We start from the raw sequence: 23,127 nt of genomic DNA, 5'->3' as shown, positions 1-23,127 counted from the left end.
TATTTTCTTACCTTGTCCGATATAAAATAGGGGAACATATACCATAAAAAGGGACTATAAAAAGCTCACATTTAAATATCACCTAAAAATCACATTGCAACATATAGACATAAAATACAAATACTCATTGAAACCCTAGTTTAAAATAGCCCAGTCAAGCAAAGAGTAGTTCAGACCTAGGGCTTTAATTGCGTATCTTACCACGAGAAGACCACGTATACAATAGGCCTACCATCGAAAAATGAAGAATTCTTCCATTTGCATTAATTTAAACTAATATATTATTGAGGTTTATTGCATTAATCCTGACATGGCTATTTCGAAAAAACATTTTTGAACTTTAAAATAAAGAAATTCTGGAATCCTTTTGCTGACAAAAGGGAGTTGCACTGTAACCGTAAGGGAGCTGAAATTGGGCTTAAATTCCTTTCTGGTCTTATATTTACGTAATCTTAACAAATTGTTGTTAATTGTTGTAATTAACAAGTTGATAATCTACCGTAAATAAAAGGAATATAGATGAATTACAAATGAAATGACCAATGGATGCATCAAATGGAAAGCAAGTAGTCCTCAAACACAGATATTTGGCCTAATATATAGGTATGCTCTTAGCGGAAGAAAAAGCAACTATAAAACCGCGATTCTAAACCAATCTTGTATACACGATCTTGTGATAACATACTTATTTCACAGGTAAAATGACCGTGTCATATGATCATGAAAATTGTTGATAATATTCTCTATCCATGCTGTTGCATCGATATATATATATTTGAGATGATTTATTAATAGTTGACTTATATGGACTTTTCCTTGAGCATTCCTAATTGTTTTCACGTATCATCCAAGTGAAAGTAGTTTTCTCCTGGGATTTTGTGATCTTTGTCAGTGCTGTGTGGATGATTTCTTTGAAGATTGATCTGATTTAAAGATTGCATGAGATTTTGAAGTGAAAAAATGAGTCGTACCACTGGAATTTTCACGGATTCGTCGGAAAGGAATTCAGGGAATGACCTTTGTAGACTTTGCAGGAGGAATCATGGTTATTATTACAACATATTCACTTCGAAAGTAGAATGCAAAACAACTGTTAAGGATGCCCTGCATGATTTAGTCGGTTTACAAGTAAGTGGCATATTATTCCTTATCAATTTTTTTACAATGGTGTTACTTCATCTCGCGTTTGCCCAGATAATTTCGAATAATGTTGACGAATACTTGTTTTTTTGCTATCTCAGGTTGCTGTGGGAGATGGCCTGCCCACTACCATGCGCCCACTGTGTTTGAAGAAACTCACGGAATTCATTGTTTTCAAAAACACTTGTTTGGAATCAAACGCCGTTCTGAGAAAACTTTTGCCGAGAAATTACTGCTCGGTGAGTACTTTTCGTTTTTTTTGTATTTTTATTAGAATCCTGGTACATCATAAGTTTCGGTGAGTGTAAAGTGACACACTTGCGTTGTGTGACAGCAGAAAGAACTGTAGGGACATGATTTTTTGCGGACTGCAATAGTTATGGTATACCTACATTTGTAAGGATTAACTGAATATGGTGATAGATTAATCGCTTGGTGGCTCAAGTGGAGGAAAAATATTGTGTAATTGCTTGATGCCGTTGAATCCCATTTTAACTATATAAGCACTTCGATTAACGATCAATTGTAAATTGAGCCTACTTATTTTTCAGCTACAATAATGGGGGAATGAAATATACATTCCTGTGCAAGACTGCCTGGTGCCCTGAAACAATATGCTGGTAAGTTTTATTACCATATGCAGTGAACCGTGAGTTGAACCACCTTCAGTTGTAAAAAGGTTGTATGAAGAAAGAGGGTGTGTCTGTCATAAATGTTATTATTCCAACATACTTTTATTGGCACTTCGGCAAGTGGCCTTCTTGCCTCCACTGCTAGGGAGCAGGGTGAGGATGCAAGTGAATTAAAGCTCTATATTAGTGAAGAATCTCACCTCTTTCCCTGCAGTGAGTAACAAAAGGCTGTTCTCCTGCAAGGAAGGAGTGTGGATCCCCAGGGGTAGGTACTGTTCGTTGAAAGTACAGTGACCTTTCTTCAAGATTCCTTTTCTCTTAAATACGATGATGCAGGAGTATTTACAGGTAGTGTAACCCATTTAGTTCCAAGTTTCTAAGAACTGAAAACATGCATTCTTATCTCAAAAGAAGCCGTTTTTTCCTTTTTATGTTGTCTGCAATTGTTGCAGTGTACTTGCTTTCAATTTTAGCTTGTTAAATTCTGCTGTTGATAAATTACATCTCAATACGATCACTATTTTACTATGGAAAATCCTGGAACCAATAAATCATATCTCATGAAGATGTTTACTTATGATATAACATCCTAGGACTGATAAATCATAGCTCTTTAAGAAAACAAGGTCTCAGATTGTAATCAAACTTTTTAGTGGTGTAGTCCATCAGGGGCTGTCCACGAATCACCCACCATATGGGGTTTATAAGCAATGGTTTCAACTAAAAACGCAGTTAAACATTCACAGATCTATTTTTTTCCTGTAGAAATGGTCTCCCTTCAAGTAGGAGTACTAGCCCAACTCAGGCAAAAAAATCTGTGCTGTGACTGCACTAAATCTGCACTGTAACTGGACTAAACTATGCGTTTAGCACAGTCACAGTACACTCTTCTGTACTAGACTGTACTATGGCAGCTAGAATTTGAGAAGAACTGTACTGTAACAGTGCTGGATCACTGTGCTTGAACTGTGCTAGAGCTCAGACTGCACTGTGACTGGGCTGGGTAACATGACTGGAACTGTACTATAGCTCAAACTGGACTGTGACAGGGCTAGAAAACATGACTGGAAGTGTACTGTGGCAAAAAGTGGACTGTGACTGGGCTGGGTAACTGGACTGGAACTGTACTATAGCTCAAACTGGACTGTGACAGGGCTAGAAAACATGACTGGAAGTGTACTGTGGCTAAAAGTGGACTGTTACTGGGCTGGGTAACTGGACAGGAACTGTACTATGGCTCAAACTGCACTCTGACAGGGCTGGACTTAAACTAGTCATTGGCGGGAGAAAGTATTTCCTATCTTTACTATGGAGGACGGGGGTCCACAGCAGGACACGTGTCTATGTGTCGCTCCCGTATAACCTCAGTTTTAGTGGCTAAATCATTGATTAACTGACGCTGATTATGTCAGTAACGTCTGTGAATGTTCCCGCTGCCGCCTACTGTGAAAATATTCAAGATCCAACCAATTTTGGCTTTTTTTGTGGCGTTTTTAGTGTTTGCCTCAATCTAGCCGCTGCCGAGAAATTTCAAAGTCCCACCAATCTTAGGGGGTGGCTTTGCCCACCTTGTGATTCTATGTGCTTCTAGCTCCATTTATTCTACTGCTCCTGTGAAAGTTTCGTTTCCCTACGTGCATTTTTCTTTCAATTACAAGTGTCTTAAGTTTTCAGTTATACCGAGTTGGTTTTTGTGTTATAATTCCCTGTGTTATTGAAAATCCGTCCTGATTGAGGTTAATCAGTGTTTCGGAGTTACTTTTCCTTTATATTTCACCCCTTCAGTGACATTCTATGCCTTATTTTTGGTTATTTTTGAAGTTTTGTGTTTCACGCTTGAACATATGTGACGAGTTGTCGATCGTGTTCCAATAATACGTTATTATTTCTTATCAGTGCATTTCCAAGTATTTATATCCAGTGTAGAATATCAATATTATCTAATTATACTATTCTGTGTGCCTTTTATCTCGAAAAGTGAAAATCTGGGGTTATTTTTTGATGTTTTTCGTAGTGAAGGCGATCGTCCTTTGTTTTTGTCGACTGGTGTCTCCTAATAACCTCCCTTTAGAACCCAAAAATTGTGTTCCGGATCGGATTGTCAAGGTCCTGGTGTTATTCCGAGCGTTCTGTGTTTATTAGGAGGCCGACAAATCATTTTTCAAATTTTAGTGATTTTTGAGTTGAACTTGCTACGGTGGACCTCCGTCCTCACTACTCAGAACCCGCGAATCGATCCCGTCCGACCCCGTTGCTGGTGACTTGTTTTTGCTCACCATAGCGTACCAGATTGAAGGACACTACCTCACTCCACGCACGACAGTGCACCGGTGAGCTAAAGACGGTGTAGGCAGGTGAGAGACACTGCAGGCCCTTAAGCCAACAGAGGATGATACGTTAAAGTCCCACTCGGCCACTTTACGGAAAACCTCCGCGAAATGTAACACCATGAATTTATGTAAAATGAAACACCATGTAGAATTCACCATGTATTATTGAATTTCATTGTAAGATATTACATTTTATATTAAATGATTTTATATCTGAATTGGCTTTCATGTCATTTGTATCCAATATCAAAACAGGGTTTAGATCATTCCCTTTTCCAGCTAGTTTTTTGGGTCATCTTCAGAGTTTATCCATGGCTTTGGATGAAATTTAGTCAAACTTCCAGTCAGCTTCTTTGTGTTCATTGAAGTGTCAAAGAGGATTCCGTTGGACATAAATATCAGTCTGGCCAAATCTGCATCGCTACTTCAGTGGATCTGATGAAGCCAGCTGGAATGTTGGTGAGTTTTCATAGAGCCATGGATAAAACGGAAGAAGACCCAAATAAATCACTTAGACTGTACTGTGGTGACTGCACTCTGACTGTGCTGAGGCGACTGCACTCTGACCGTGCTATGGCCACTGCACTCTGACTGTGCTGTGGCCACTGCACTCTGACCGTGCTATGGCCACATAGTACTTTACTGTACTATGGCAACTGTGCTGTATTGTTTCAATTAAGTGCATTCCCAGTCCAGATATTAAGTGCAGTTAGAGTATAGCTTTAGCTTATTTAGAGTACAGATTTTTTTGCCTGAGAATGGTCATGGTGCGTGGCTACTATCGGGATGTCCTAGCTTCAATTTTCGCATTGAGCACTTTAATCATAATCATTTCTACTTTTCACTTTACAAATTTCAGCTGTTCATCATTATCTCAGCGATTTTCGCTGAAAAATTTAGTTTTCTGTGTGGACATCTTTTTCTGCAATGTGGCGGCATCAAATTTTTTCTCATTTTTTCGCACAGATGCCTAGTTTCAATTATGTTATTTAGGTTCTTTCATTATCAAAGAAAACTTAATTCTTTTACGTCATCGTTTTAATAGAAAAACATAAATTCCAGAGGTATCTTATGAAGATAATATTGCAGTGCAGGCGTAACATGTATTATAGACCACTTTCATGGTGAAAGAAATGCGTGACGTATTTAATTTTCTGAGTGTTGAATAAACATTTATTTTGCACAGAAAATATTTATTGGGAATACCAAATTTTTATGTTACATGGTTTATAAATTAGTTTTAGTCAATCATTTAAAAGATATCCTGAATCCGCTGTTAATGCATGATTTGTATCTTGATGATTACTTCCAGCCTTCTTCAGGTGAGGATGGGGACCCAATTGAGAGCTCCACTTTTTCCCTACACATTGAGTCCAATACAGAGGCATCTGGTGAGTACTATTATGGATTGCAAACAAATAACTCCATACATGGAGGAATTGATGTAAATAATAATGGACAATGTATTTGTTAATCCTTTAATTTAGCCAACTTTTCATGTGACTTCAGAAATGATTGAGAATTTGACAGTGGCCCATGTATCCACAGTGGACACGAAGTGATCTCAATGGCTACGAATGGCTATATACAGCTTTGGCTACCATCAGATTGCACGGTACCCCGCTTTCTATGATCATATGTCTCTATTGATGGCTTCAAACGAGTCAAGAATTCACTAATTCTTGATTTACTTTGTGGTGTTCTTTTATAAGTTTTCCTGGATATCAGACAATTACTTATACCACTTATTTTCTATCTGAGGACGACCTGGGTTTCAATGAATTATCATCATCTTCATAATCTGCGTCTGAAGTGGTATAAGTAATTGTCTGATATCCAGTGAATCTTATAGTGACAAATCACCAGAATTTAGCACTTGGTGTGAAAATGGAGTATCTATAAGTAAATTTCGGTGTTGATAGGAAATGTGAACATGGAACTTGTTCAAATGAATGCAAAAATTATATTTGCTTTTCGTCCATTTTATATTAGTGAGAAAATTAGTGAATACATATATTTTAAATAAGTGACCCGGAAATGAAATCAGTGTGGCTAATATACAACCGAACTTGATTTGCACCCCATAATTGGAGGAGTTTGGTATGTTAGTTCTGCATAGAAATGATAGTTGGTCTCATGCTAATTTCTCTGAGTTAGATAATGTTTCTACCTATTTGTTTTATCCGTATTGCCGCAGGAGCTGAATTCTGGGGCAGTCATATTTTCCCTTTCGTGCCGTACATATTCAACCGTTCAACCGTTCGCGCCAACATTACATGGAGCCGAGGGGCATTTTCATGTGTAGAACAAGTAACGTTGATTATAGCTGTTGTGGATTTTTCAAGGCAAATGACCGGACGTTGGCTCTCGCCCTTGGGGCCACTCTCAGGCAATTTATTCTTTCCTGCCGACATCTACAATTGGAAAACGCTTTCTTTCTATGAGAACCATGAGAATATTTTAATCTCTCATAATGGGGCGAGTTGCGAAGGTATTTTCGTCCCTCAGATCTGGGACCTAGTTAAACTAGCATCTGTCCCTTACCCAGGCCACTGATCCTGTCGTAAAATTCATCCATAGTCAACTCATAGCATTACCATTGTTCTTTCAACCAAACATTGTATTTGATTTTGAATAGTTTATTCTTTTAAAATAATACCTTCAGTGAGGATGGCTCATAATTGAGTGGGAGGGTTGGGCTTAATTGGCGAGGGGTAGCCCTGAGGACTGACTTAGCTGGGTCTCTGGCTGGGCCTGAATGCATCAGACAATTGCTGCCTCAGCTGTCACTGCCCCTTCCCTCGTGTCGGTAAGAGCCGACGCCCGGTCGTGTGCCTTGAAAAATCCGTCACAGATATACCTCTTTGTCAGGTCTTCTACATATGAAAATGTCCGTCACCTCCACCCAATGCCCGGCACGAAAGGGTTAAGCCCAACCCACGCACTCATATATATCCCACCCGAGTACTCCGTCGCAAAGTGGTTATATTGTCAATGAATTTGGTAATGATATATTTTGTTGCATACTACAATGTATTATGCCTTGAAATGAATGCTTCATTTTTTTCTCTATGCATAAGCAATTTTTAAAGGAAAATTTTAGTGTTAGAAATAACGAATTTCTGAAGGTATAGTCTTTGTACCTTGTTGTTTCAATGGCAGAAATCGATTTATATTCTACAATGCTTAAAAATATTCATTATTCTTTTAGAGGAGTAAATTATTGAAAATCAAATGCAACATTTGGTTTAAAAAAATACTGGTAACACAATAAGTTGTCAATGGACTCGTGCTAAGAAAGAGTTAGAGGGTCAAGTCCAGTAGCTGGCATAAAGGAGGAGCCCACACTTAAGTTGGGTCCCAAATCTGAGGGACGATACAGGGTAATTCCACCTCCAAGAAAGAGCTCCACACGGAAAGGTTTCAAATATTCTTATGCTACTCATAGCACGAAAATGTTTTCCTATTTTCCGGCAGGAGGCAGTTAAGGTGGCTGCCCATAATTTTGCAGCCCAACCCATAACCCTTCAGCGGGGATGTGGGCCGCATTTGTGGGCGATAGTGTTTCATTCCTGTTTATCACATGATGGCATATTACACATGTGATTTGTAGGAGCTGTGCATAATTAAGTCCTCTCGAGCCTCTCATAGTTGTATGTTAGTAAATAGCCCAAGGTTAGCGTTAGATAGACCACGAAAGGAAGCGGGCAAGACTGGGCCACATGTGTGGCCCTCACCCCTGTGTAACATTTTTCTGCCACCATCACTCATAGCTATGCAGAAAATTTTGTATGTTTTTCTACTTTGATGGGGAAACAATGTTTGACACATTTATCTTACTATTATGGGTATGTCGTTGTCCAAGTGCCCTGCTTTCTTGCATCCTCCGTAGGGGATTGTGTGGGGCTGCAAGCAACCTAAATCTCTAGTTTTACGAGTAATGAAGCTCAACCCTATTCCCCACTGTGAGTAACAAAGAGCTGCACTCCTACAATGCAGGAGCAATGATTCCCATTAGTACAGCATATTGAAATTATCCTTCTTCTGGATTCCTTTTCTCTTAGATCAGCCAATGCATGAGTATTTACAGTGTTTGTTGCTCACCTGTAGAGTTTCGATGCATGCAAATGGTCCTCTTAGAAGAATTGCAAAATAGTCATTGGAATTGGAAGCGTTCCATGTTCATTTTCTATGATAAAATGGGAATAAGCGGTCCTGTTTGTGTGGCAGTTTTTCATGGTAGTTAACCTTTTGATAGAACTTATTTTACATATTTTTACGGCCCAAAGGACCGCACTGGAGTAGTAATTCAGCGGAGGATACTGCTATTTGATTAGTTGAAGCAGTTGTGGGTGCTAACAGGAGTATTATTGGTGAAACTGGTTCATTGTGACCTGGCTAAAAACTTTGCTGGTGGAAATAAGCTTACATTCGTTAGTTTGATAAAAAATAGTCGGTAAATTGAGAAAGAATTTTTACCCAGCAAGAGCAGAGCAGTGAATTCATTCCTTTTTGATTTCCAGAAGAAATGTATGCTCATTTTATGCTGCCCCAAAACGATAAATCAGTTATTGCTCTTTCCCCAATGCATCACGAATCTGCCATTGATGCTGAAATATAGTTATATTCTACAAAATAGCTAAAATGGTCAACTATCTACTGGATCAACTCTGTGCAAATTATATTATGTGGCATGGAATACAAGATGGTGGCCAGTAGTGATTTTTTATAATTTATTTAAAATATCTGCTATTATATCTGTGTTTTCATGGTTGATTGAATAACTTCTCTAGTTATAAGAAATGATATTTTTGCTGAAGATAGCTTGGAAAATGGTTAATCTGAAATAATGAAAAAGAGTGGAATTACTGCTGTTCTTAATCTTTTACTGGACTAACTCCCCTGGAATAGAATCCTTGTAGTCATCTTAAGGATCATTCTCCAATCTTAAAAAATAATATTTCTACAGCCAATGTTTTTGTCAAACCTTTCTGGTTTATTTCACTCGACAAAAGCCTTACAAAAGTCACCCACTACTGCCAATGGTATACCTTCGCCTTGTGGTCATCCTAGAAGTAGAACCTATCCAGTTTTCACCCCTCCTTCTGTCCCCAGTCATCTCGCCCCTTGTCCAAGATCCCCCTACGGCCTATTGTATTTCCAAAAATGTAATTTATCTTATTCAATGTCAACAAGCTCCCTCCTTTCACATAGGTAAATCCTCAACCTAACCTAAGGATCAACAACCTCAGGGCATCATGCACTCTCTCCCACTTTGTATTCCTCCATGTGGCAAAACATACTGCCACCCATTAATGTCAATTCAATGATTGTTACAATGTTTAAGTTTTGGCCTCCCTTCCCCCATAGACCACCCACTTAAATTTCGTTCCACCAAATTAACTTACATATGGCTTTTTCTAAGCATTACTTTCTCCCGGCTTAAATATTATCAGATAATCCCTTTAATTGCCTCAGCACACTATTTCCCCCTTGCACCCTACCTACCCTCCATTCCCCCTTCCCTCTCCCTCAGCTCTCTCATCCTTAACCTAGTCTTCTACCTATCTCTGAGGAAGGTGGATGTGTCCTACCAAAAATTTAGTTCTGTGAATGCTTTTATCTTCATAGTTTCTTTTGTATGTGCTCAACCTGGGATGTTTTTATGTTACCTATATATATTCAATGTTCATGCCACAAATATAAGACATAGACACACAAAAAGGAACAGTCACAAAAAGAATAAAACTTGGAGCTTTTAAAGTGGTAACCTTCTTTCTCAACCAAAAAATGTGAAGCTTTCTTAACAGAAGAATGTTTCTTTGGTTAAGAAGAAAGGTAACCACTTCGAAAGCTCCGATTTTTTTCCTATGAGTGTTTTTTGTGTTTGACTGTGATAGTTGTAATTTGAAATTATTTTCCAGGGCTCCCAGCTCCTGAAGAAATGCTGTCGCAAATATCATCAGCTTCGTATCTCCATGATGAATGCATTGGTCCCAAATCTTTGGTGGCACAAATTGATTCCAAGCCTGGAGCATCCCAAGTAAGGATTGGAAGAAACGTTAGGGATAAAGACTTGGAGAAATTTGGCGCTCTTGATACTGATAAGATATCATGTTGCTCAATTCCTGACGATAGATTATGTAATACAAAAGAAATTGAATCACTTAAAAGCAGCGGAGGCAGAGCCACAATGACTGTTGCTGTGGATGAAGCTGGTTTTGTTGCACCAAATACTACGGATAGCCTTAGGTGTATCGGAATCTGTGGAAATGACAGGAGTGGCTGTGAGGCAGTCATGGGAGACAATGAAGAGGTACTTGATTGCTCAAACAAAAATCCTGGGAACAGTTACAGATCAAATGAAAATTCATTTCATTCCTTCAAATGCAGAGATGGATTAAACAAAAAGAATGAGCTAATCGATCACAGGAAAACTCATTTTGTTGCTCATAATTTTATTGCTGTAGCAAAATCATCAAACCAAGATGTATTTTCAAGCGGAAATGGCAGTTCTTGTGAGCCTATCACCTCCAAGGCCATAAGTGGAGTGGTGAGAAAAAGACTAGAGCCGAGGCAAAAGGAAAGTGGGCTTCTAAGGAAAACGAGTGGGGGGAAAGGCGATGAGAAAATTATGAGACGAGTGACGAGAAGCGTCGATGTTGAAGAGAAATCGACTTCTCAAAGTTCATCTTCAAAATCATCATGCAATAGAAACCTACACGATCATATGGGCGCGAGGGAGAAAGAGAGACCATTTTCATGCAGTGAGTGTACCAAGTGCTTCACTCAGAAAAGTTACCTCACCTTACACAGTCTTACACACGCAGGAATTAAAACTTATTCATGTGGTAGCAAGTCTTTCACTCAGAGAGGTAATCTCGACAGACATGCGAACAGAGGCGGGAGAAAAACTTTATTCATGCAACGAGTGTGAAAGGTCGTTTTAGGCAAAGGGCATCTTAGTGACACATTTGCGTACACATGCAAAAGAAAATCCATATTCATGTAATGAGTGTGAAAAGACTTTCTTGTATAAGAGCCACTTAGTTAGTCATCTACGTAAGCACACGGGAGAAAAGCCTTTTTTATGCTTCGAGTGTGGAAGGTCTTCTCGACAAAGGGCATCTTAGGGACACATATGCATACGCACACAGGAGAAAAACGTCATTCATGTAACGAATGTGAAAAGTCTTTCTCGTATAAGAGCCACTTAGTTAGTCATCTACGTAAGCACACGGGAGAAAAGCCTTTTTCATGCTTTGAGTGTGGGAAGTCTTTCTCGACAAAGGGCATCTTAGTGACACATTTGCGTACGCACACAGGAGAAAAACGTCATTCGTGCAAGAAATGCAAAAGGTCGTTCTCGACGAAGGGCATCTTAGTGACACATTTGCGTACGCACACAGGAGAAAAACGTCATTCGTGCAAGAAATGCAAAAGGTCGTTCTCGACGAAGGGCATCTTAGTTACACATTTGCGTACGCACACAGGAGAAAAACGTCATTCGTGCAAGAAATGCAAAAGGTCGTTCTCGACGAAGGGCATCTTAGTTACACATTTGCGTACGCACAGTGGAGAAAAACGTTATTCGTGCTACAAGTGTAGGAAGTCTTTCTGGACAAAGGGCATCTTAGTGACACACATGCATATGCACAGTGGAAAAAAACTTTACTAGTGTGCCGACGTTGGAATTCTTTCTCGACAAAGAGCCTCTTAGTATAGACATAAGTACACAAACCCTTGATGAGCCTTATTTCTGGTACGTCTGCAGCAAGTCTCTAACTTATTATTGCGACCTAGAAACATTTCTACACACACACGATATCTTATCAATTTAACATTTACATGGGAGCAAAAATTATTCATGCATAGTCTGCAGCAAATCCGTCAATCCTACCTGACTACCACGTGTGTGCACGAAACATTTTCTATGCTGATTTTATGCAGATCTCTGTTAGTTATAACCTCAACTGCCACTTCCACACACAGTTAGAGGAACTATTCATGTAGTGTATGTTGTGATACATTCACTCAGATAAGTCACCTTTGCGCATGCAACATGTTTGCTCTCAGACAGGATAATTCATATATATATATATATATATATATAGTGGTGGTGAGTGGTGAGCTGCCCCAGTGCCATCTATTGGTTACTCTCGTGGGCCACAGCAAAGGGAGTTTTCTGTGTATAAACCCCCGCCGAAATCATGGTAAATCTAAGCGTCCTGGTAGCGCAACTGGTAGAGCACCTGGCCGGCAACCAGGAGGTTCTGGGTTCGAGTCCCAGTCAGGCCGCATTTTTACCCTCTGATTTCTGGCTTTTTTCCACCTACCACAGCACCGTTGTCCTCGTCCTTTTTCTATTCCATGTTCCTATCCCTTTCTTTCCTGACCTCTGAATTTATATGTATGTTTGCGCTTAAGGCGCCGTGTGAATGAATGAAGTAGTGTATCGGCCATATTGGCTTATTTCACTTGGGCTCTGCGTGCCCCGAAACGCATGTTCCTGTCTCTTTCCTACTATCGTGTGAGTGTGTACCTTTCCTTTCATCCTTGTGTCCTCGTCCATTCCTTCCCTTGGTGAGTGGTGAGCTGCCCCAGTGCCATCTATTGGTTACTCTCGTGGGCCACAGCAAAGGGAGTTTTCTGTGTATAAACCCCCGCCGAAATCATGGTAAATCTAAGCGTCCTGGTAGCGCAACTGGTAGAGCACCTGGCCGGCAACCAGGAGGTTCTGGGTTCGAGTCCCAGTCAGGCCGCATTTTTACCCTCTGATTTCTGGCTTTTTTCCACCTACCACAGCACCGTTGTCCTCGTCCTTTTTCTATTCCATGTTCCTATCCCTTTCTTTCCTGACCTCTGAATTTATATATATATATATATATATATATATATATATATATATATATATATATATATATAAATCCCGCTATCATTTTGGCACCCGTTAATGAGCAAGTTGCATTCAATCTGGCGTCCGAGTGTAATTTGGCGGCCGTATACCGGACGCCGGATTACAAACGTGGAAAAACAGCTGGAATTGACTAATTACATCATGTAGACCCTATTTCCGAAAATTAGTATGGACGCCAATTTGTTAGCAATATGTGCAAATTTCATATATTATTAGTTCGGTATAATTCCGGGCCGAGCGGCGCTGACCGCGGTGAATACCGTGCCCCCGAATATCTCCGTACAGTCTAAGCAGCAAGTGGCGTCCACTGCTTGGCAACACCGCTCTGCCTGGTTCTGCTATGAATTTCTCTTGCCCAAGCATCTTCGAGGAGTTCTGATCCCTCGGCTGACTGCGCGTAAGCCGAGTGCGCGTCATCCCGCGCTACCGCTCCAGTTTTTACTTGGTCCAAAGTCAGTTAAAAGGACTTGCGCTCTGGTAACTTCAATAACAACATTACTGCTATCACGGTATTTTAATTGGCACCTAAATAATTCTTTAGGGGGATAAGTAAAATAAATAAAGATTAGTGTATGAGGAAAGCCGTCTTTTCAGTATTAATATTTTGCGCTGAAAATCAAGAGAAATAACGAACGCGACTGATTTTACTATACCCTGAGAATATGATTGGATACCTATTTTCTTAATCATATAACCACTCGCATATTTTCTTGATTACAATAAAAAAAGAAGGCCTAATGGCTGAGGGAGGAGGCAGGGAAGGAGAGACTCACAATCTGCAGGACATCGCATGTCGTATGAATCGAAGAACTAACGCTATATTCTTGGGAACGCAAAATAAGAGCGATTATCAGACGAAGGGAAGGCAGGAAGCTTGAAAAAATAAATGAAAGTCAAAGAGCAAAGGAAGGGGGCAGGGGAGGAGTGACTCATGATTTTGAGGTTCCCGTATGTCGTATGCATCGAAAAAGCAACGCTATATTCGTGGGAACGTGAAATACGAGCGGTTCGCAGACTAAGAGAAGGCAGGACGATTGAAAAATAAAAGAAGGCCTAAGAGCAGAGGGAGGGGGCAGTAGAGGAGAGACTCGAGAGCTCGAGGTTTCCGTGAGTCATATGCGTCGAAAAACAAACGCTATATTCGTGAGAACGTGAAATATGAGCGCTTCCCAGACGAAAGGAAAGCAGGACGATAGAAAAAAAATAAAGCCAAAAAGCGAGGGAAGGTGGCAGAGGAGGAGTGACTCGGGATCTCAAATCTATTTTTATTTCGATGGAAGGGGGCAGAGCGGGAGGACGTAGGGGAAAATGTGGGTGCGTGGAAGGGGTTCCCCGAAACTGGTACAAAATATTTATTTTATTTTATGCAATGGTTTTGAGGTTTATTGGGTAATTCATGTCCATTTTGTACAAGTACCTACGCATAATACTCATGTGTTTTGAGTGAGAAGCAAATTGGGTGAATATCAATTTAAAAATTAATGAGATACGAGAACAAATTTAACACGTAGATCTTAAAAAACATTAGTGATTCATTTTATTTATATGTCAGCGTCAGTAACATGGTCAGATTATGTAGCAATTCCATATGGCGCATCTACAGTTTTATCTACCACTCTACAGGTTTGGGTGTTCGACGATTTTTGTCAAATATTCTGGAATTATGCTCCAACGTAACCACTTGTAAGAGCTGTTGGTTCCTTAACGTACGTAGAAAAACCCACGAAACTTGAAATTACAATCCATTAATCATAGAAACTTGTCCCGCTGTTATTTTTGCTCCGGATACTTGTTCTGTAGGAATAATGATCTCGTCACTAACGTCAGATTTTCTCTGTTAGCATTTGTATTTCGATATAAAATAATTTGCGAGAATTACAAACATTCGCTTTTGTCATTGTTACAATGGTAGTAGATCTACAAGCCAAAGTAATTCCGGGGTGGCTGTGAACCGAAGTGCTTTCTTCGTGAGGCATTGGTTCTTAGTCCTTTTACTAACTCATTCTTTGGAATAGTTAAACATTTCTTCCCACGGCTCCGCAACCCTTTGGCCAAGACTAACGCATCATATACATAAGAGAACGAAATTTATTCAGCTGGAAATAGAAATATATATTGAAAAATAAGAGCCTCATTCCCTGAGGATCTCATCCGCATTTGATGATGCATCTTATTTTATTATTAGAAAATGGATTATTTGGAAAATCAAGCTGGTTTTTTCTAGAACATGGTACCCCAAAGGTACTATTAATCTCACTTATAGCGGATTCATTTTATTGGCGAATTTAATGAATTTGTCGTGTATAAAAAGAGCAAATTAGCAACATTTCACTCGTAATAATGAAAGTACTCTCGAAGATGGAACTTAAATTAGTTTTTAATTGGTTTAAGATTCCAAAGGTATAATTCTACATGGGCCTGAAAAATTCGGAAAGAATAATTTTATTACGCACGTACGGCAAATTTGATTAATTTATTTCATTTTCCCGCAGAATGTCAGTTGCAACATTCATAAGAAGCATACGCAAATAATATCAAGTAGACCTCACTATTCACCATCAGGTATTATCACCAAACTTAAAAATAATGTATTTTTTACACCTCGTGATTTTAATTACAATCATTGTTGAAATATTCATACAAAATAAGATAAAGGGATAAGTTAAACAATAGGTTGAACTGGGGGAAAATAGGGTAAAATTGTCACTTTAATCCTGCTAATAGTTCCAGTTTCAAAAATTCTTATTGACCAGGTTCTACGATTGAAGTTTCGATGGCATTTAAAATACATCTTTTGTAATCCTAGCCGGCCTACCGAACTAATTTATCTCGTCACCTTAGCAGAATAACAGTAGTTAATTTACTTAGATCATCAATTAAGCGAAGAGCTAGTGGAAATGAGTTTTTAGAAAGAAATACGGATTGAGACGTAATTTTTTCCGTCATAGGTTATCGGGCGATTGACTTCCAGGTATAGGTTCTAAGCTCAAGCCTTCAAGGTCATCGGTATTCACGGGGGAGAAATGGAGCGGTGCCCTCGTTCCGTAATAATAGCATCAAAACATAGAGGGGTCCGCTAGTGAGTCTCAAACACAATGGCTTCATTCCCTTCCAGCAGTCGTAGGCTCTCTGCGTCTCAGGAATACAGTGCAGCAGTAGAAGGTGATTTTGATAGAGCCATATGGAGTAAAAACGAAGAGAACAATGGCAAAAAAAATTGGAATTCGGGTAGAAAAATCAAGAAGATATCAAGGAAAACCATAAACCTAGAAGATAAATTGAAAGAGGTAAATTGCTTTGAAAATGGAGAGCGTCAAAGCGATATTGCGCGGAAGGTTAAACTCCCGATGCCTTATTCTGAAAAAAGACGAAGTTAAAACATCAGTGACCTCAGCCCCACCCACTTTAACCAAGCGCTCAGTACATATGGAAAGTTCATTTTGAATTAGTACGAAAAGGCAAGGTTGGTAATCGCTCCGAGACATTTAGTGAAAACTCCGGCTGGTTTCAGTGTTTTACGCGGCAAGTAGGTATTTTCAGTGCGGCGATATCACGTGAATCTGCGAGTGTTGATTGCGGAGTCGCCGCAACATTTTCTGATTAACTCCAAGCTGTGATTGAAAGTGGCTTCTTTCTTCCTCAATTAGTTTTTAGTGCTGACGAGACGATATTGTTTCGGAAAAAAATGCAATCTCGTTCATTCATTTTCAGGGAAGGACAACTGGGTCAGATTTCAAGGCATTTAAAGACAATTTCACGTTGCTGCTAATGCCTAATGGGACTTCAAATTAAAGCCAGCTCTGATTTTACATTCACAAACTCCGCGAGCAATGAAATGGTATTCAACTTAGCAATAGCCTGGTATTTGGATGAGCGAAAAAGGGGCCTTGATGAGGCATTAATTGTGTCTAGGTTGGTTTGAAAATTTGTCAACTGCCGGCAATGTGTTATGAACCCATGAGATAGCAGAGGTTAGCCCACCCGAACAACAGGAGGGAATTTCTAAAGCTCGTACGGATTTTTTTTACCCGAACAAAAGTCTTTGAATGCATGCCTACTATCTTAAAAGCTATTTTAAATTATAAATGTTTTTATGAAAAAGGTTTTCTGAGTCTGTTAATAGGAATATATATGGTTTAGAGGAAATTCAATACCCAACGCGTATGCCACCAGGAACGCATCCCCATCCTCCCATTGTTAAAACGGTCTCATATAACGCAATTTCGTACAGCGCAAAGACCCCAAGGAACGCATCCCTTGCGCTATACGAGGCATGGGTGTAATGAAGGTTATGTTCGTTTCCTTCGCAGGTAAGGTTTAAAAGTCACTGCAACACAATAATCTGTTTTGCACAAATTTTAAAAATATCACTCAGCCACTTCCTTACCGAAAGAAATGCTCTTACAAGCAGTTGATGATCTGTACCCCTTTTCCCCCTCCTTTCTCAACGATTTTCGCCAATATATTAGGTGAACGCGATTTGTTCAATATTTTTGCTAATGACGTCCAAAGCCATTTTTTCCATAACGTTTATTGCATTGACAAATTCCTTTTCCTCAGCAGCAGAGAAATAGGAAGTCAAAACCCATCACCCTTACTTGGGCGTTGAGATGTGTCTCATTTCCCAGGGTTCCAGAGACATGTCGTTGTACAGTACTCCTAGGAATTCGGTAAAACAAGGCTGCCCACGAGTAGTTTTGTTCCCGATTTTACATCGTTTAAAGAATTTTCAAGACCTTCAATCGAGTAGGTTAGTTCAGCGCCCTCCTGAGTTTTCCTTGTACTTACCGCCATTATCTACAGTTGAGCAAAAAGATTACGTCGAAGGAATATTAAAGCTATTGATTAGTGAGGTTAAATTATATAATAAGTATCTCCATGTCATTTTCATTCATATTAACTATTGAAGTAACTTGGTCCATGAAGCACCAGTTACTCCAGCAATTAAAAACTTTTGAGGTAACTGGAACACCCCTATTACAAAACCCACAGAAAGTATAAGGGTGAGAACAACGTATTCGTGAACAGAATCAACCTTCACGTTTATCCTAAAGTTGTTAATAGTTTGGAATTACACACAACATTAAAAAGAAATCCAGAAAATCTAACAGAGACAACAGGTTGTTGCCATGAAAAATCTCCACACTAAAATTCCACAGCAGCCCAAAATCACAAAATAGCTGCAAATGAGGTAAGGCATTTTTTTCAAGGATCAAAAGAACAAGTAGGTGAGCCAACCTGATAAACTTAAAATTACCATAATTACGCAAATAATCAACCCATGCCCAGTTACCCCGAAGCACCTTATATCCTGAACAATGCATAACATTTTTGGCGTTTCGTTACTTTCTTTTTTTCTTACATAGGAGGCCGTCTGCTTCCTGCCTTCTTAAATGGTTATATCTGATATAACCATTGATATAAAACGATACATGTGGCAAATTAATTTTTAGGAAAATACGTAGTAAAGTCAAAAAGTCGTTTAATGTAATAAAAGAGTAATTTTAAAAAGCGCTGGATACTGTCGAAAGTATTAAATAATTACTAGCAAGACCCCTATAGGAGTAGCAAATTACAGCTGGAGCCAGTAAAAAGTAAATAAAATGAGTAAAATACAGCTTATGAAAGGCGTTAATTCACTCTATCTATAGCGGAATATAAATAAAAAGTTGTTTTTTCATATAAAAGAATTATTTTAACTCGTCCTACTGAATGGATAACCATGAAGGCAATATCGCAAAAGAAAATCAAAGGCACCACGCTAAAATACGAAAGCACTTTCATAAGACAGAATCAGAATCATCATTTACACGTGAATAGAATCGCTTTAAATATTGTCGCCACAAAAACGTTCTTTGGATACGTCTGGGATATTTCCCAACGCCCAGGATACGATAAAGTCCATCTTTACGAAAGGAGCAAACGTGGTAAAATGCCGTCGACGCTGATATGCCAACGAACGTACCCATTGGAATAGCTATCCGTGCACATGAAATTATTGGAATCAGCCAGCAAAATGAGCGATTTGTGAAATTTGCTTTCATTTAAATGTAATATGATATTTAAGGCCGTTTTATAGGAGGTACTTCCTCGCGACTCCAATGGATTAATATAAGAACGGGACATCAACGAGCCGCAACATACCTTTTTTGATATACACTTGAACCTTGTAAATGGGAGATGGAGTTTTTTCTAGCCTCTATGCTAGCGAATACGTATCGTTCAAGATGGTGAAGCCATTATTTTTCTCGGGGTATAATCGTACGACCTGTCAGAAGGATGCTATCAAAATTTTCTTTCGTAATAGCTTCCACTTACACCGATGACTTTCCAAAAATTGATATTCAACACTCAGTATGAACACATGTAATAATATATCGGAGACCAAGTGAAAACGAACAAATCCGAATTTAAAACTATTCCTTATTAAAAATACTCCTCCAAGCATTCCAAAACCGAAGATTTGACTCCATTACTTTCCTAGAGGGGAAATGACGAAACACTTCCACTACCTTTAATACCTACCTTTACTACCTTACTATATAATTTCCATCCAAGAGAGAGGTATGAAATGGTCAGAGAATGGGAAAGAGGTTGCAACAAAACAAAGAAGGAAAGGAAGGGAAAACCTCTGGAGACTAACGTAGCATTGCTGAAGGATAATCTGACAGAAGGGGGGACAACATCTGGAGAAATTGATCTAGCCTTAAATTATCGTGAGAAATCATGGAATCTTTTGAAAGAACTTTGCATAAGTACACTCATTTATATAATAATTCCATTTAAATTGACGTTCAATCGACACTGCACTCATTTTAGCCTCACGTATTCACTCTTCACTCATTATCTGGGGTTCCTCTCGCAATTTCCTCAGATTTCCTTATTCAATCGTTCAAATGGAATTATTGTTGAGTTGGTCAATAATTAGTAATCCACAATACTAACACAGACTTACGTAAAATCCCTTTTCAGGAATTTCTGAGGACCTAATTACCCCCCTTTTCTGTAATTTTGAGGGCCGTATCGAGTGGACTTAAAGTAAATGATACGGTTTTCTCAGCTTGTTGTCTGAAAACAGCTACATTATTAGCTAAAATTCTATTTTTCCCTTGATATTTCCGTACCAGAAGGTCTATGGCCGTTTTCCAATTCGCAATTCTTCACCCTTCGTGCACTTTTCGATCGTCAACTTACGGATGTGACGACAGCAAGGGTGGATCCAATCGGTTGAGGGCGCAAGGGAACGAAGGGTAAGTGAACTATGGAACGCGGATGCTCCCTCGCTCCCTTCCCCTCGTAGGAAGTGGACGTCAAAATGGCGGCAATGGAAAACTCAGAAATCTTGAACTGGAATTTTAAGTAATTTTGTGTTTATTATGTGAGCTCTTCTACGTTATATTATATCGGCATTGTGAATTCTTGCTCTTCGCATGCAAAAATATAAGTATAAAGGCGAAATTGATTCTTAAATCAACCACCAGATATTCTAACACTACCCCGTGCGTCACATTTCGTTACTGCCAATAGTTCGCATTATTTCCGTTCACACTTTATGGCGCCAGTAGAGCATTAGTAAGGGAACAGGGTGCAAGGGAGAAAGGGATCAAGGGAATGAGTGCATACTACGTGGATTGGAAAACGGCCTATGTGCCCCTGGCGAGTTTGCTTCCCGCATCACTTTTGCCTATTTTTAATTGATATTGTCATCCTAAGCAAGATTGTGGCATACATCATCCAATATAAGTTTGATTGCATCTTTACAACACACCGTTGACAAAAACCTTCCTTAATTTAATAATACTTAAGACTGCCGATTTTTGGCCAGCTTTTTTCGATTTTAGCCCACTGTGCGTCGTGTCCTCGGCTTTATAAAAACCAAGGGCTTTGAAATGCTTCTTCCTAAATGGAGTTTAATTAACTCATTTAATGCCTAATTTTGGCTTACTTTTAGAATCCTAGTTTCACAAAGTTCACTCCTATGATGACTATAATCTTTTTTTACAGTGATATTACGTTTAGTTAACGGTAGTTAATTGTTAATTGGAATTAATTCACCCATTTGATGCAATAACAGCTATATACTACAAAAATAACAGGCAAGAGCGAGGTTTCTAAGATAGACATATTTGGCAACAGCGCAGGAAGCCAAAAAGGTACCGCGGTGGTGGTAAATATACAAAATGGATTTCAAAATGATGATCAAATGTAAAAAATATACCCCGGACGCCATAATGATTGGATATGAAATGATGCCAAAATGTAACCTGTCCGTATGGATTCAAGATGCACGTTTATCTCCTGCAAATATATAATTTTCGTAAAACAAAATAGTACACGAGGTAGGAAATCACTCGGTTGTTCAACATACACGATAATATAGCAATATATATAACTATTTCTGGTGGACGCCAAAACGTTGCAGAGTGTAAGGAAGGCAAAATGATAGCGGGATGTATATATATATATATATATATATATATATATATATATATATATATATATATATACATCCCGCTATCATTTTGCCTTCCTTACACTCTGCAACGTTTTGGCGTCCACCAGAAATAGTTATATATATTGCTATATTATCGCGTATGTTGAACAACCGAGTGATTTCCTACCTCGTGTACTATTTTGTTTTATGAAAATTATATATTTGCAGGAGATATACGTGCATCTTGAATCCATATAGACAGGTTACATTTTGGCATCATTTCATATTCAATCATTATGGCGTCCGGAGTATATTTTTTACATTTGATCATCATTTTGAAATCCATTTTGTATATTTACCACCACCGCGGTACCTTTTTGGCTTCCTGCGCTGTTGCCAAATATGTCTATCTTAGAAACCTCGCTCTTGCCTGTTATTTTTGTAGTATATAGCTGTTATTGCATTAAATGGGTGAATTAATTCCAATTAACAATTAACTACCGTTAACTAAACGTAATATCACTGTTAAAATAGATTAAAGTCATCATAGGAGTGAACTTTGTGAAACTAGGATTCTAAAAGTTAGCCAAAATTAGGCATTAAATGAGTTAATTAAACTCCATTTAGGAAGAAGCATTTCAAAGCCCTTGGTTTTTATAAAGCCGAGGACACGACGCACAGTGGGCTAAAATCGAAAAAAGCTGGCCAAAAATCGGCAGTCTTAAGTATTATTAAATTAAGGAAGGTTTTTGTCAACGGTGTGTTGTAAAGATGCAATCAAACTTATATTGGATGATGTATGCCACAATCTTGCTTAGAATGACAATATAAATTAAAAATAGGCAAAAGTGATGCGGGAAGCAAACTCGCCAGGGGCACATAGACCTTCTGGTACGGAAATATCAAGGGAAAAATAGAATTTTAGCTAATAATGTAGCTGTTTTCAGACAACAAGCTTAGAAAACCATATCATTTACTTTAAGTCCACTCGATACGGCCCTCAAAATTACAGAAAAGGGGGGTATTTAGGTCCTCAGAAATTCCTGAAAAGGGGTTTTACGTAAGTCTGTGTTAGTATTGTGGATTACTAATTATTGACCAACTCAACAATAATTCCATTTGAACGATTGAATAAGGAAATCTGAGGAAATTGCGAGAGGAACCCCAGATAATGAGTGAAGAGTGAATACGTGAGGCTAAAATGAGTGCAGTGTCGATTGAACGTCAATTTAAATGGAATTATTATATAAATGAGTGTACTTATGCAAAGTTCTTTCAAAAGATTCCATGATTTCTCACGATAATTTAAGGCTAGATCAATTTCTCCAGATGTTGTCCCCCCTTCTGTCAGATTATCCTTCAGCAATGGTACGTTAGTCTCCAGAGGTTTTCCCTTCCTTTCCTTCTTTGTTTTGTTGCAACCTCTTTCCCATTCTCTGACCATTTCATACCTCTCTCTTGGATGGAAATCATATAGTGGAAGTGTTTCGTCATTTCCCCTCTAGGAAAGTAATGGAGTCAAATCTTCGGTTTTGGAATGCTTGGAGGAGTATTTTTAATAAGGAATAGTTTTAAATTCGGATTTGTTCGTCTTCACTTGGTCTCCGATATATTATTACCTGTGTTCATACTGAGTGTTGAATTTCAATTTTTGGAATGTCATCGGTGTAAGTG

General features: G+C 38.8%; 1 protein-coding gene across 1 annotated transcript; it reads left to right on the top strand.

The window, feature by feature from the left end:
* Positions 1–1,709: 1,709 nt before the first annotated feature.
* On the top strand, positions 1,710–21,701 carry LOC124172475. Its single transcript, XM_046551915.1, has 4 exons — positions 1,710–1,760; positions 5,415–5,493; positions 10,027–10,869; positions 21,682–21,701. Exons 1-4 carry the CDS (start codon positions 1,755–1,757, stop codon positions 21,699–21,701), a joined length of 948 nt encoding a protein of 315 aa, XP_046407871.1. The 5' UTR covers positions 1,710–1,754.
* The last annotated feature ends 1,426 nt before the right edge of the window (positions 21,702–23,127 follow it).

This window comes from Ischnura elegans, assembly GCF_921293095.1.
Source record: "Ischnura elegans chromosome 13 unlocalized genomic scaffold, ioIscEleg1.1 SUPER_13_unloc_1, whole genome shotgun sequence".
Taxonomy (NCBI): domain Eukaryota; kingdom Metazoa; phylum Arthropoda; class Insecta; order Odonata; family Coenagrionidae; genus Ischnura; species Ischnura elegans.
The sequence above is the reverse complement of the archived record's forward strand: the minus strand, read 5'-3'. Positions and strand labels throughout refer to the sequence as shown.

Excerpts from the sequence above, each read along its gene's own strand:
- LOC124172475 (XM_046551915.1), top strand. Across the intron at positions 5,494-10,026 it reads GTCCAATACAGAGGCATCTG|GGCTCCCAGCTCCTGAAGAA; the intron begins GTGAGTACTATT and ends ATTATTTTCCAG. Across the intron at positions 10,870-21,681 it reads AGAGAGACCATTTTCATGCA|GAGATATACGTGCATCTTGA; the intron begins GTGAGTGTACCA and ends ATATATTTGCAG.